This window comes from Rhineura floridana, chromosome 6 (assembly GCF_030035675.1).
Source record: "Rhineura floridana isolate rRhiFlo1 chromosome 6, rRhiFlo1.hap2, whole genome shotgun sequence".
Lineage (NCBI taxonomy): Eukaryota > Metazoa > Chordata > Lepidosauria > Squamata > Rhineuridae > Rhineura > Rhineura floridana.
Window position 1 is genome coordinate 27584948 of NC_084485.1, and position 14495 is coordinate 27599442.

The 14495-nt window shown below is 41.6% G+C and overlaps 1 protein-coding gene across 6 annotated transcripts in view; it reads left to right on the plus strand.

Moving 5' to 3' along the window:
• Positions 1 to 14495, plus strand: part of NFATC2 (nuclear factor of activated T cells 2) — a 205799-nt gene that overhangs the window by 14733 nt on the left and 176571 nt on the right. For 3 of the 6 annotated variants that reach the window (XM_061631256.1, XM_061631254.1, XM_061631255.1), the window contains exon 1: positions 12521 to 12991. The exons of 2 other annotated variants lie outside the window; for them this stretch is intronic. In XM_061631256.1, the coding sequence (XP_061487240.1) occupies positions 12859 to 12991 (133 nt within the window). In that variant the 5' untranslated portion in view covers positions 12521 to 12858. Of the gene's footprint in view, positions 1 to 12520; positions 12992 to 14495 lie in introns of those variants that run through there. One more of the 6 variants, XM_061631259.1, reaches the window with a different exon arrangement.

Below are 14495 nucleotides of genomic sequence, written 5' to 3' on the forward strand. Positions count from 1 at the left end.
TCCCAAATACAAGACCAGTTAAGGCTTAATTCAGGTGTGGGTATCTGCTGGGCCTCTAAAAGTTACTAGGCCACAGTTTCCATTGTCCTTGATTGTTGGCTATGCTGGTTGGGGCTATTTGGAGTTGGACTCCAATCCCATCTGGATTATGGTCACAGGCTAGCCATCCCTGTCCTAATTCATACATGATAATGGAGCTTGAAAATGGAGCCACATTGATTCTGTACCACATAGGAAGTCATATAGTTGAGTGGCAATTTCAGTTAGGCCATTATTATCTTACCTGCTTTCCATTTTCAGACAGAAACCACCCTGAATTCTGGGTAACTTAAGCAAGTGAGCCGAAACAAGGTCACTAGCCATAGGAATCAACTTAATTGTAAAGCTCAGTATGGCAGCCAAGTTCAGTTAATGGACTGGATTTTAATAAGATGAAATCAGCTTAGCAGTTTTGTGCACTGAAATTTTGCTTGATTCTTTCAAGTGGTGAGAGCAGGTAAACAGGGCAAACACTTTGAACCTCAAAATTTGCCCAGACTCCACAAAAACCAACACTTGCCACTAGAGGGCACATTCAAACAAAATATTCAAAATTTATGTATCATATGGTAAGATCACCTTGACGTTATGAGGTAAAAATAATAGTGTGATAATTGGATATATGATCCTGAGTGTGTAAACAAAACTTTTATCAATACACTTTTTGAGAACTTTTACTGACGTATACCTGAGGTATAAGTGGCAAGGGACTAGAAAGTGGTGTCATTTCCCTCTTTGGAGATGAGGCACTATTTATTATTTTGAAAATAACTATTCTGAACATACTTTATTTATTTCAGTTATATCCTAGCCTTTCTATAAAGAATTCAGATCAGTCTACATAACTCCTGACAACCTTGTGAGACAGGTTAGGTTTACTGATACTTAAGGCATTTTTAAAGTAATAGTTGTGTGTCCAACTGGACACCCAGTCCTAGCTGTGGTACACCCAGTGGACACAAATGGACAGATACATAACATTTTATCGATGAACCAAAAGCACAAATTCAGATTGGAAACCACTGAAACCTTGACTAGAGGTGTGACATTTTAGTGAAATTGAACAGAAACAGTAGACCATAGGGGCACATTTACACAATAATTCTTAGGGTTCTTACCAACCAACAGTCTCTCTTCCCATACACTGTGATGTCTTTCTTTCTTTCTTTCTTTCTTTTTCTTTCTTTCTTTCTTTCTTTCTTTCTTTCTTTCTTTCTTTCTTTCTTTCTTTCTTTCTTTCTTTCTTTCTTTCTTTCTTTCTTTCTTGGTAAGAATTCTGCTACAGCAGGGCATGGATCATAAGCAGCAGTTCCTTTGCCATTCAGTGAAACAGTCTTGCATTCATAGATTCTTCGACTAAGGATATACAGTAAGGAGACTTTATTTTATTGTGATGGGCAGACTAGTAAGAATTTTGCTAGGCTAGTAATTTGTGTGAATGCATTTGCAAGGCTGTATTTACTCCTTGTTTTATTTTTTAGTTTGAACCACTTTTGCCTCAATCTAAATGGCAGGGCTTGTACACGGTAGAAAGGATTCCACATGCAAACAATTTGAATGAGAGAGAAAAAGACACCCAGTAACAATTCCATAAAAAATGTCGTGGTACTATTGGCTTGAGGTCACTTAGGAGGCTTCATGACTGAGTGGTTATTTAAACCTGGGACTCCCTAGTCCTGGTCTGACACTAACCTCTACACCATGCTAGCTCTCAAACAAATGTTTCTAATTCTTTGCAAGTAATGCTATATGCTAAGTGTGTGACAATGGAAGCAAGCCAGCAGTATGACCCACTAACTTTGCAAAACATCAGAAAGTGCTATCCCTTGGTGTACTTGAAATGTGATTATAGCTTGGTAATGGAAATGCTCTCCTTGCATTTCAGCAATTTCCTCCCATTTCAGTAACCACTGCAGCATCTCGTCATCATCTGTGGGCTGCTTCTGATACTCTTTTTTGACAGTCATACATGAAGTGGTGCTAAAGGTATTATTGTGGGTGTTTAAAGTTGCATGGTTGGTTTACCATGCAGCTAGGGACCTGCCTTTTAAAAGATTTGAATGACATTCCCTGTTTAACTTGAGCATTTCAGTGGGCCCATGAACAGGCACGACTGTAAAGGTGTACATTGATTACCCATCTCCAATTTGTTGTTGTGTAAATTTGTATATTTGTTAAGCAGACAATAACAGCAGTCTGAAATGTGTGTGTGCCAGTGTGTGCGTTTACCTAAGTGGCAGGCTTTTATCCTGTGTTGAGATCACTGAGACTTAAGACTTAGTAAAATAAGAAAAGCTACTTTATTTATAGAAATACATAGTAGATAGAAAGGCATCCCTAGTTCTAACTAATTAACTAAGTTGGAGGCGCAATGCCCAGGCTTGGGAGTTACCCTCATGGATAGGAGAGAGAGAGCAGAGACAAAGGTGTCTCCTCTCTCCCGAACAGGAGAAGAGAAGAGAGGAAAGGGTGGAAGGAGGAAGGGCAGGTAAGCTTCCCTTAAGACGTATCAGTCTAACAAAGGAAGAAAGTCAGTCAGAGCATCACAGGTAAAGGTAATCAAGCCTATCCATCTGGAGGACCCTAACTCTATCTCCCTTCTGGAACATACACAAAAGAACAAAACAGGAGTTGCTCTTGCCCCACTTCCAACACAATTATTATTGTTTCCACAGGGAATCCTAGTATCTGAACTCATTATAGTGAGGGGTATGGCCCCTCTCTCCCACACTATAAAGTGGTAGATATGATTTTCTAAGAGGACAAATATACAGGGGTGTAGTTGTCCAGGGTTCCGGGTGTGTGTCTTAGACCCTTTACTTTTTGGGGAGCGGGGTCCCTACAGAGTCCCTACATCTCCAGCATCCTATGAACCAATCAGCATGAAAGGGGAGTGTGTTAGCTACTGAGAAGGGTCCTATAATATGCTTCCTTGTCCTTTCCTGCTGATTGGAGCCAGTCAGAGTGACAGGAGGTGAGTCAGCCACTGAGAAGACTCTTCTCAGTAGCTAACACAATTCTCTTTCATGTTGATTAGCTTGTTGTGGGAGAAGGCATTAACAAGGACAGAGAAGCAGAAAACTGTATTCAAACCTGGCCAGGTTATTCTATAATATTACGTTGTATAATCTTAGAGAGGTGTGGCTGTGAGGAGGCGTAGCTGTGACTATCATGAAGGGACCCTGCACTTCTGAATTTGCCACTACACTACTGCAAACACATTAAAATTTGTATATGCTTTAAGAAATGATTCATCATTATTCAGATATGGGAAGTTCAAGAACTCATTTAAGTGCCTCTTCTGAAAACAGCCAGCAAACATGACTTAAGACTAGTCTTTTTTAAATCATCTTCCTCCTCAGTGCACATGGAGCTGAACAAGACAGGTTCTTGACACCAAGGCTCTTACAGTCTAAATGTTGGTAGTAGATCAGATGGCAGGGTTAGACAATGCAAACAAATGGGAGACACAGTAGGAATGGGAGAAGTAAAAGGAATAAGGGATGACTGAGAATTATGGAGCTAGAGGCATGTCTGTTTTGCTCCTGAGATAAGACATCCAGGGCTTTTCCATATGATTTTCTTGACAGAACCAAAGACATGCATCTAATGCATCATCCTTATGTGCATACAGTTTCAGACTGCTGTTATAATGCATTCAAACAAAAAGTAAGTTCAGAAGTGGAATCACTAGTGTTTTATAACTGCAGTCAAAACATGGTTGTGGATGTAAGTACAGTAAGTGTGAAAGCACAATAAATGTTGGCTCAGCCTGTTGTACTTTGTTCCATTTCATTTTTATGATGCTGATTATGGAGAGCCGTCCACAAATGTCATACAAATTACAGGGTTGGATTATTGCTCACTGAAAGCCCTGGAACTAAAAAACTTAGAGAAGAGGGGAAACATATGCTCCTATCGATAAAAGTGGAATAGATTTTAAAACGCACTAGTTGTTACTGTAAAATGGGAAGCTTTTTTCTATGGTCCTTCAAGATAGCTGCTGCTGTGCTGATACTGGCACTGGCACAATCTAGTCCCCTGCCTGAGACTTTGGAAACTTGTTTCCATTCTGAATAGCTGGTATTTCACTAGAACTTCTATAACTTCTATATTATTATTATTATTATTATTATTATTATTATTATTATTATTATTATTATTATTATTATTATTATTATTATTATTATTATTATTAATAATAATAATAATAATAATAATAATAATAATAATAATAATAATAATAATAATAATAATAATATATCCTGCCCTTCCTCCCAGAAGGAGCCTAGGGCGCCAAACACACTAAAACACCATAAAACATAATAAAACCAGACATTAAAATATATTAAAACAAAATATCTTTAAAAACATCTTTTTTAAAAAAAACTTTAAAATATCTTAGAAAGTGATTCTAACACAGACACAGACTGGGATAAGGTCTCTACTTAAAAGGCTTGTTGAAAGATGGTCTTCAGTAGATGCCAAAAAGATAATAGAAATGGTGCCTGTCTAATATTTAAGGGGAGGGAATTCCAAAGGGTAGGGGCCACTACACTAAAGGTCCGCTTCCTATGTTGTGCGGAATGGACCTCCTGATAAGATGGTATCTGCAGGAGGCTCTCACCTGCAGAGTGTAGTGATCGACTGGGTATATAAAGGGTAAGACGATCTTTCAGGTATCCTGGTCCCAAGCTGTATAGGGCTTTGTACACAAAAACTAGAACCTTGAACTTAGCCCAGTAGCAAATGGCAAGCCAGTGCAATTGTTTCAGCAGCAGGGTGACATGCTGGCGATACCCTGCCCCAGTGAGCAGTTGTGCTGCTGCATTTTGCACCAGCTGCAGCTTCCGGGCCAACCCATATTTAATCTTGGGATCCTCTATCATCTTCTATTAATTTCAGTCACCTGTGCTAGGACTGAACAAGACATAATGTTAAATGTGCCTTAGCAAATAACATCTGCTGGGGGTGGTGTGCTGGTGGAACTGGTAATTATTAGGATTGCTGCGGGCATGGTGGTCTGATGCCAATGGGGGAATTCTTCCCAATGCAAATACTAGCTCAGAGGAGGGTTACAGCTCCTGCTGGAAGGAAGGGCAGGATATATATCAAATAATAAATAAATTTCCGCTCCACATGTAATACAAAGTCTAGCATGGCTCCCAGTGTCATCCTTCTCTAAAATGTCCTTATCTTCCCTCCTTTGCTCTTGGCTGATTGCCAGTTATTCTTTGCCTCCCATTTCTGCCTGCTTTTGTTTGGCCAACACCACAAGTTATCGGGCACAGGGGTGCCAAAAGGATTTCCTGGGCCCTGTACACTGCATATAGATAGGGTCCCCTACATTCCCACCCACCCCCACCTCCCAGCAATCTATTGGCAAGAATTGCCGCTTATGTATTACCAATATAAATTTTGAATCCACAGTCTTCATTTAAGTTGTATTATTTAACATATTTATAATCTGTTTTTCAGAGTTCCTGCCCTCACAAGACATTTTACAACAGTTATAAATAGTTCAAAAACCATACCCATATAATTATTAAAAACATTTGAACATTAAAATAACATTAAAAAGATAGAAGCAGCTAAAAAATATTGTGCAGCTTGACTGAACCGACTTGCAGCCTAACCTACCTCACAGGGTAAAATGAGGGGAGAGGACTCAGGAAGAAAAGTGAGGTGCAAACATGTCATGTCATAATCACAAACCATACAGTGAGGGGGGGAACATGCAAAATGCACCCCCAATTGCTTTAACTCCAACATTCAACAGTCCTGATATTTTCAACAGAATACAGACAACAAAAAGCTTGCCAATAACACACACACACACAGCATGTGCAACTTGACTGAACCAATTCTCAGCCTAACCTATCTCACAGGATTTTTTTAAAGTCTCCATACATATACACATACACACTGGAAATGTAAAAATACACACACTCATGGTTTATTATCAAAACCAGCCAGTCCTTGTAGAACAATTTTTAAAGAAATCGGTTTCCAACCAAATAACAGCAGTGACACCTAAGTAAGCCCTGCCTAATTGCTTTAAAAATAGAATTGGAGGAAGGGGAGAAAGAGAGGTGTGTGGGACTGGAATTGCAGGTTTACTCCCAGAAAAGTGAGCATAGGATTAAAGCCTCATGATGGGAAGGTTTTCAAAAAAGGCAGTGAATTCAACAAATAAACTGCCCTGTTCAGCAACTCAGGAAAATTAAAATTGTATAATTCCTTATATTTAAAAAACTATAACACATTGTAATGGCATCATAAGCTGCATGTACATTTTTTTATTTCTGTTGAAAAACTATTTGATAGATCAAATGTATAACATGCTATTTTTGCAAATATTTTTTTAAAACCTGCATGTACACTTTTATTATAATCAGCACTGAAATTGTTTACTGTGCATGCCTACCAAGATCCTCCTATCCTGTGTGTGCTTGTTAGATCTTCTGGACCTCATGCTGGATGTGCACACAGAGAGAAAAGTGGGCAGGCAGGCACACATACTGCTGGTGAAAGTTGCTCAACTCACGTGATATGCACATGCACAGCGTTAACCAATATGCAAGACAAGCAAGAAAAGACACCTCTTTTCAGCACTTGCAAGGGTTTGCAGCTATTGCCTGGTGTTCAACCAGTCCCTTGTCAATCACAGCTCTGATTTCTCTCATTGACTAAAACCCCAAAGGGTGGGGATTGAAGCAGCTGGCTAGCTCATTTCACAGAAATTACAGGTGGGGGAGCGGCTCACATTTTGTTGTATAACTTTTTTTCCAGAGCAGATACTTACTTAAAAAAATAATAAAGCTAAGGGTCTGGGCACCCCGATGGCCCTGGTTGCAGTAGAACTGGACCCTTTCAGGCCTGTCACCAGCCTTGATTGGGCATATTGCCAGTAGCATGAGTAAGTCGGATGGCCATCTTCCAGCAGAGCAAACTTTTTGCTGTGGCTTGTAGCCTATGATTTATAGAAGCATCAGGTGGCCACACTGCAATAATGCTACAAAAGTGAGGTGTACATGTACATGTGAAAGAAATTATATCTGCAGCTATAAATACAGCTTTTCTACCCATCTCACAGGGAACAAAAGAAATGGCTTTGTTTGAATTTGTTAATTTGGGCATGTAAATATAAATGTGCCTGCTGCTTGGCAATGAAGCCGAACAAGTAACAAAAATCCAAACCCAAAGAAGATAGTTTAAAAACAGTTGTAATTCAGCTAAGAGAGCATCTCGAGTGGCAATATAGAACAGCTTTTTGGACATTCGGCTTCATCTGCAACAATGCAAAGTTTACAACAGAGATGTTGTTAGGAGCACCCCAGACAACCTGAGTCCTGTGTATTTTGAGCTTGGTCCAAGAACTCCACCCCCCCCTTTTTATAAAAAGCTTGATGCTTCATATTGGTTTACACAACAAGTATAGTCCCTGTAATAACCCTCCACCCACCCACCATCTTAATTTGGGCAGAGGCACTCTATGCATTTATGGAAATTTGTGTTGTGGGCCTGTCCCCTGAGTCTTTTAAGTACGGAGCTATGTCCCTGGTTTACAGTCAGGCAGGCCTGTGAGCCAATATGTGTAGTGGTGAACTACATAAGTCATGAACTCAGAGTCATGAACTCGGGACACAAAGTTAAAATCTCCCTTCAGCATGAAGCAGACTGAGTAACTTTAGGCCAGACATTTTCTTTCTGCCAAAAGTACTTCACAGCAGTGTTGTGTGATTAAAAGGTAGAAAGAATTTATATATTTGCCACTAGGCCAGGTCCAAGGTCCTTGTGTTAATTCACAAAGCACTAAACAACATGGGCCCAAGTACCTTAAGGACCATGTGATCCCTGATGCTCCACTCAGTCACTGAGAACTTCTGATGGGGCACTTCTGCTGGTTCCCCATGCTCCTAAGATTTGGTCAGCCTTTACTGGGGACCAGGCCTTTAGTGTGGCAGGCTGTGCGGTATGGAACTCCTTATCAGTGGAGGTTCGGCAAGTGTCATCCTTGTCCTCATTTAGATATCTCTTGAAAATGGTACAGTTTAGACATGTCTTTTAAACATGGTATTGTATTCAGGTCAGCTAAGTCTACTCAAAGTAGACCTGTTGAAATTAAGAAACCTAAATTAGTCAAGATTATTAACTTCAATGAACCTACCATGAGTAGGAATAGCACTGAATACCACCCATGATGTATTATTTTTTTTAACCAGCCCATATTTATTGATTTTTTTTGTGTGATACTATAATATATTTTACATTGTACATCATCTTGATGTATTTGTATGAAAGTGTGCTTTATAAATAAATAAATATCACTCTGACCTCCTTGGAGGAAGGGTGGGATATAAATGTAATATTATAATCAACAACAGCAACAAATAGCTTGATGCTTCATATTGGTTTATGATGATTCTGCAGATAAAGATTAAAAGTAGAAGTTAAATTGAAAGGACTCCAGTCCTACTGAGAGTGCTTTCAGACAAGCGTTTATTGTGGAATCAGTGATGCCTCTTGCAGGAAGGTTTTTTTGCAGCGTCCACCCAACATCGTCGTGATCAAAATGATAGCCCATATTTTTTCCTCATTTAATCTGAATTTACTATTTCATGGGAAAATCTGATAAGGTAAAAACAAACTGTTGACAACCCATTTGTGATATCTCAATGGCCCATTTACCATGTTAAGCAGGGCTGGTGGCAAGCATGACTGGGCCCTTGGGCACCCGCCTGCCCATCTGCCTATCTCTCCCATCGCTGTGAAAGCCATGTGCGCTGTGCGCACACGCCTACCCTCAACCAACATGGTGGCAGGGATGTCAGCCCCTTAGGGAAGCCCCTGCTGCCATCTTAATTGATGGCAGGCATGCACGCACAGCACACAAGACATTCACAGCGACAGAAGAGATAGGTGTGGTATGTGTGCAGGCTTATTGAAGCCCGCGCTGTCTGTAAGGGGTGTATGTGTCTGGGAACTCCCTCTCCTCGATCTGCGGCAGGGTCGGGAGCCACCGCTGCTGCAGATTGTGGAATAGGAGTCCTACCCTCCCACCCTTCAAGGGCTGCAGGGGCCCTCAGCCAGGCCCCGACCTGGCTGCCCTCTGGCGCTGGCCCTGGGGTTACGCTCCAGTTTGGAAGCACCCTAACTGGAGAGAATATTTGAGTTTCAGGGGTTTCCTGACAAATAACCACAGTCAGCTGCATTAGACAAAATGATGGAGGGAAGCTAACCCCAAAAGGAGCCTTTAAAAGACATAGAACTGGGCAGCAGAGAGATGGGATAGTTCAACAGGTCTTAGGTATTTGTTTCCACTGGCACATTCTTCTCACTGCTTCCACAGAACATTTTTTTACTCTCTTAAAACTCTGATTTGTCTTTTCAGCTTTTCAGCAATGCCTCTTCTCAACTACATCCTTCTTTTGATGCTGCAATTTTTTTCTTGTAAGCCCAACCCACCAGGAATTTCTCCAGTGCAAATCTCATTGACATGACTCAGACTTGTGTGCTGATGTCTGGTGAACTGTGACCAATTTTTTCGCCCTCCTTTTCTAGCTCAATTTTTAATGCAACAGTCAAATCATTTTGGAGGGAACCATGTCAGCAAAATCAATGGGAATATTTTGGAGTAATATTTTTGAGAAAATATAGCACCTTTCCCTATTCTCTCTTACTGCAAATATTAATTTGCCTCTTGGCTATCTGGTGCCCTGCTGTCATCATTTCCTCTTCTGGGGTCTACTGCAGAAGCCATACTCCAGGACTTGCTAGGGCTGTGGTAAAAGAGTACTACTGAAACAGCAGAAACAGCATGCAGTCTGAGAATAGTAACCAAGAATTCCTGAGGATGACAGGTCTTTGAATCATGCACAGCAGCACACCATCTGAAAGCAGTGTCCCAGCATCCTTTGCAATGATGCAAGGAATCCTGGGAGCACATCTAGAACCATACAGTGGAGCAACAAAACACCATGGAGCCTGCCTATCTTCTTTCATTCCTCCTTTCTAGTACTTCTGTACCTATTTTCACATATAAATAGGCATGTATAAGCTGCCTTGAGTGAGTTTGCATGCTCTCATAAATATGCATGCTCTCTTATCGCCTGCGTTTGTGTATGGGAGTGGGAGGGGTGGACTTTGAAGGTTGTTTTGTAATAGGCAATACTTGATTTTGACACAATATGGACATGATTCATTTGTTCTATATGTGTCCGCAGAACACATTGTCACACTAATGCCACTCTGTTCCTTTTTATGCAGCCTCATGCCCCGTGAAAATCCATTCCCATACCTGCAGGCCCCTCTCCAAGTTCACTATTCCTCCCCACCATCAGTACATACAAAGATGGTAAGGAAGAATGACAAGGCACAAACTGAGCAGGGCTTCTGTGCCTTTTGACAGCTGCATGGCAGGAAGCCACCTCTATAAACGCATTTTCATGTTGGGGAAAGAACATGTCACCTGAATACCTGCAGCTGTCAAAAAGAGAAGATGGGTGGGGCGGGGGGGGAGAGAGGCAAGTGTAAACTAGAGGGCAGGGCTTATGCACTTTTAATAGTTGTGTGGAAGGGGGGATTTTAACCGGTCTTGTCATGAAAACTACACAGCTATTAAAAGTGCAGGAGCCCAGGCTTATGCTTCTAGACATCCTATGTCAGTCCAAGTTTCTCTGTTTCCAGATCTAAATCTCACTAACTGCCCAGTGTAGTCTAGCGATGTAATGCAGTGTTCTTCACCTTCGGGTCCCTAGATGTCGTTGGACTACAACTTCCATAATCCCTTGACCAGCAGCTAACCTGGCTGGGGATGATGGGAGCTATAGGCCAAGAACATGTGGGGACCCAAGCTTGAAAATTAAGGTGTAATGGTTAGGGTGTTGGACTATGATCTGGGAGACCAGGATTCGAATCCCCACTCAACCATGAAGCTCGCTGGGTGACCTTGGGCCAGTCACTGCCTCTTAGCCTAACCTACCCACAGGGTTGTTGTGAGGATCAAATTGGGAGGGGAGAACCATGTATGCCACCTTGAGCTCCCTGGAGGAAAGGTGGGATATTAATGTAATAAATAAATAAAAAATACTCCTTATCCTCTCCACACTTCTGATCTCTTGTACTACCGCTACAAAAACATTTTTTCTATAGCCCTAGTTTTATTATTATTATTATTTGATTTATATCCCACCCTTCCTGCCAGTAGGAGCCTAAGGTGGCAAACAAAAGCCCTAGAAAAACTTTGTTGTTATATGCCTTCAAGTCAATTATAGCTTATGGCGGCCCTATGAATCAGCAACCTCCGATAGCATCTGTTATAAGCCACCCTGTTCAGATCTTGTAAGGTCTGTGGCTTCCTTTATGGAGTCAATCCATCTCTTGTTTAGCCTTCCTCTTTTTCTACTCCCTTCTGTTTTCCCCAGCATTATTGTCTTTTCTAGTGAATCATGTCTTCTCATTATGTGTCCAAAATATGCTAACCTCAGTTTCATAATTTTAGCTTCTAGTGATAGTTCTGGTTTAATTTGTTCTAACACCAAATTATTTGTCTTTTGCGCAGTCCATGGTATGCACAAAGCTCTCCTCCAACACCACATTTCAAATGAGTTGATTTTTCTCTTACCCGCTTTTTTCACTGTCCAATTTTCACATCCACGCATAGAGATCAGGAATTTATTTATTTTATTTTATTTTATTTTATTTATATACCGCCCTAAGCCCGAAGGCTCTCTGGGCGGTGTACCATGGTCTGAATGATCCTGACTTTAGTGTTCAGTGATACATCTTTGCATTTGAGGACCTTTTCCAGTTCTCTCATAGCTGCCCTCCCCAGTCCTAGCTTTCTTCTGATTTCTTGACTATGTCTCCCTTTTGGTTAAGGACTGTGCCACGGTAATTAAGAACACTTTGAAATGGAAATGGACTGCCTTCAAGTCAATTCCGACTTGTGGCGACCCTATGAATAGGGTTTTCATGGTAAGCGGTATTCAGAGGGGGTTTACCACTGCCTCCCTCTGAGGCTGAGAGGCAGTGACTAGCCCAAGGTCACCCAGTGAGCTTCATGGCTGTGTGGGGATTCGAACCCTGGTCAGACTTTAAAATACATTAAAACAAAACATCTTTAAAAACATTTTTTTTAAGTTTTAGTATTCTCCCTCTTTGTCTCCTCCCCCCTTCCTCAGATCATCCTTCTCCAACCTGGTGCCCTGCAGATGTTTTCAACTACAAGCCCCATCAGCCTCAGCCAGCAAAAGGGCTGCCTCAGCTCGGGTGGCTTTGAAGAGCCCGCATTTATCACACGTCCTGCAAACCTCCTCTCCCCCCACCCCCTTGCTGTACCAGCTGCTGCTGCTGCTGCTGCTCCTCGTCCCCCCCACCCCCGAGGCAGCTCCCGCCTCCCAGCCGCAGGTGGCTGCTGAGAGCAGGAAGTTGCTACTATGCATCTCGCTCGTTTCACGCTCTTGGTGTTAAACTGCAGCGCCGGTGCCAGGGGCGAGGAGTAGAGACTGGGAGGATCAGCGGGTTCACGCTTTCCTCATGCACACGCATCTTGCCGGCTTACAGGTTTCCCGGGCTTGGTTAAAACTTGCTACTGCGAGAAAAAAGGAGGAGGGGGGATAAAAAAACGCAGAAGATTAAAGAAACCTGGAAGTTCAGTTTTCTGGTTCCATTAGACGAGGGTTTTTTTTTTTTTAGCAAGGGAGGTTTGGGACGCTTAGGATTTCTTTTAAAAATTGTATAGGGAAAGCGAGTCTTTCTTTTCCCGCTCACTTTGGACTCCTTTTCACAATAAAGAGGGCATCGACAGAGGCACAGATGGCTTCCAGTCCAAACGATTCGGAGCCGAACTCCCAGCCGGGGGACCCTAATCCGAATCCAAACCTGAGCTCCCAAGAAGAGCTGGACTTCTCGATTTTATTTGATTATGACTATACGAACCCTGTAGCAGGTTTGTGGCTTCTTGCCTCTATGATTATATATTTTTATGAAGCGCTTTTGAAGACTTTGATGCATCTGGAACGGCTAGTGCCTGGATGAATCCATGGTATCAAAAGGCAGGAAGACAGCAGTTTAGCCTCTTATCAGTCGTGGGTGCCTGGAATAAAACGATGGTTCTTTAGCAATGGCAGGCCCGCAGCCAGGCTAAAAGTTGTGTGTGTTTGTGTGTGTGTGAAACCAAAAAAGTGTATGGGGGAGGACTTTTTTTCTGTAATAAATTTAATTATTTTTTGTGGGGAAAAATTGGGGTGGGAGAGAAAAATTAGAGGGGTGACCCCCAGCCTCTCTCCTCTTCTTTCCCAGCTACAGGCCTGACACTTGGGTGGGGAAGTAACTGTATTTGAGAAAGAGGCAGGTTGGACTGGACTGTGCGGGAAAGAGTTGTTTTGTGCTGTTAACCCTAAAGAGGGCGATAGCATTGTGATGTTTACTGAGGTTAGATGGGAATCAGTTGTGGCTATGGAAGTTTACCTTTCTTCCATCAGCCAAAGGTGATTGAATAGAAGTCTGTGTATACATTTTTTGTTTATCATCCAGAGGGATGGATGATCAAAAGTTCTGACTGCTCAGGTTCTTATAGAATGGACAATTCTGAAGATGCATGTGTGGCAGAAATTTTAAGCGTCAAAGAAACGAAAATATAAAATATACTGTCACGGCACTGTAGCAGATCAAAGGGCTGTTCTCTGCCCTTTCTGGCTAACATAGATATTTAACTTTCTTGAAAATGATATGTTATAATGTGATTGTCTTTCAGTTTGATATCCTAGGCTAATGGTGCCTATCAGTTGTATTGCAGGCATTGGGATTATTGTGATTTAAAAAACAGATCCATAGTGTGTGGCAGTGGTGAGTCTAGAAATGTAAAAGCATTAAAATTATTATTGGACCATGGCTTCCGTTTTAAAAATATAGCTTACTATAACCTGTGGGTTGAGTCACTAAAGCTGCAATCTAATACATGTCTACTCAGAAGTAAGCTCCATTGGTTTCAATGGGAATTATTCCCAGGTAAGTGTGTATTGGATTGCAGCCTAAGGCTGCAGTCCTATATGTGCCTACCTGGAGTCAGTGTTATTAAACTCAGTGGAGCTTACTTCTGAGTAGACATGCCTAGGACTGAGCTGTATATGACAGGACATGACTGTTTTGTATAAAAAGCTAAATAGTTACAGTTTTACCATGTTATGTAAGTTGTCATATCTGACTACTCAGATACTATCTGTGCTAGGGCTATTTAATGCATGTTTTCTGGACATCGATGTGAAAAAATGCCTATCTTTATTTCATATTTTGTGTCATGGTTTTGTGTTCCACAGTGTTGTGTACGCAGAGAGCCCTGGACTAATTGCAGGCCTCCAGTATTATTTTATTTTATTTATATGTTTAGATTTATATCCCTCTTTTCCTTCCAGTAGGACCCCAGGGCCAGTATGGAAGCATGTTATTATGTA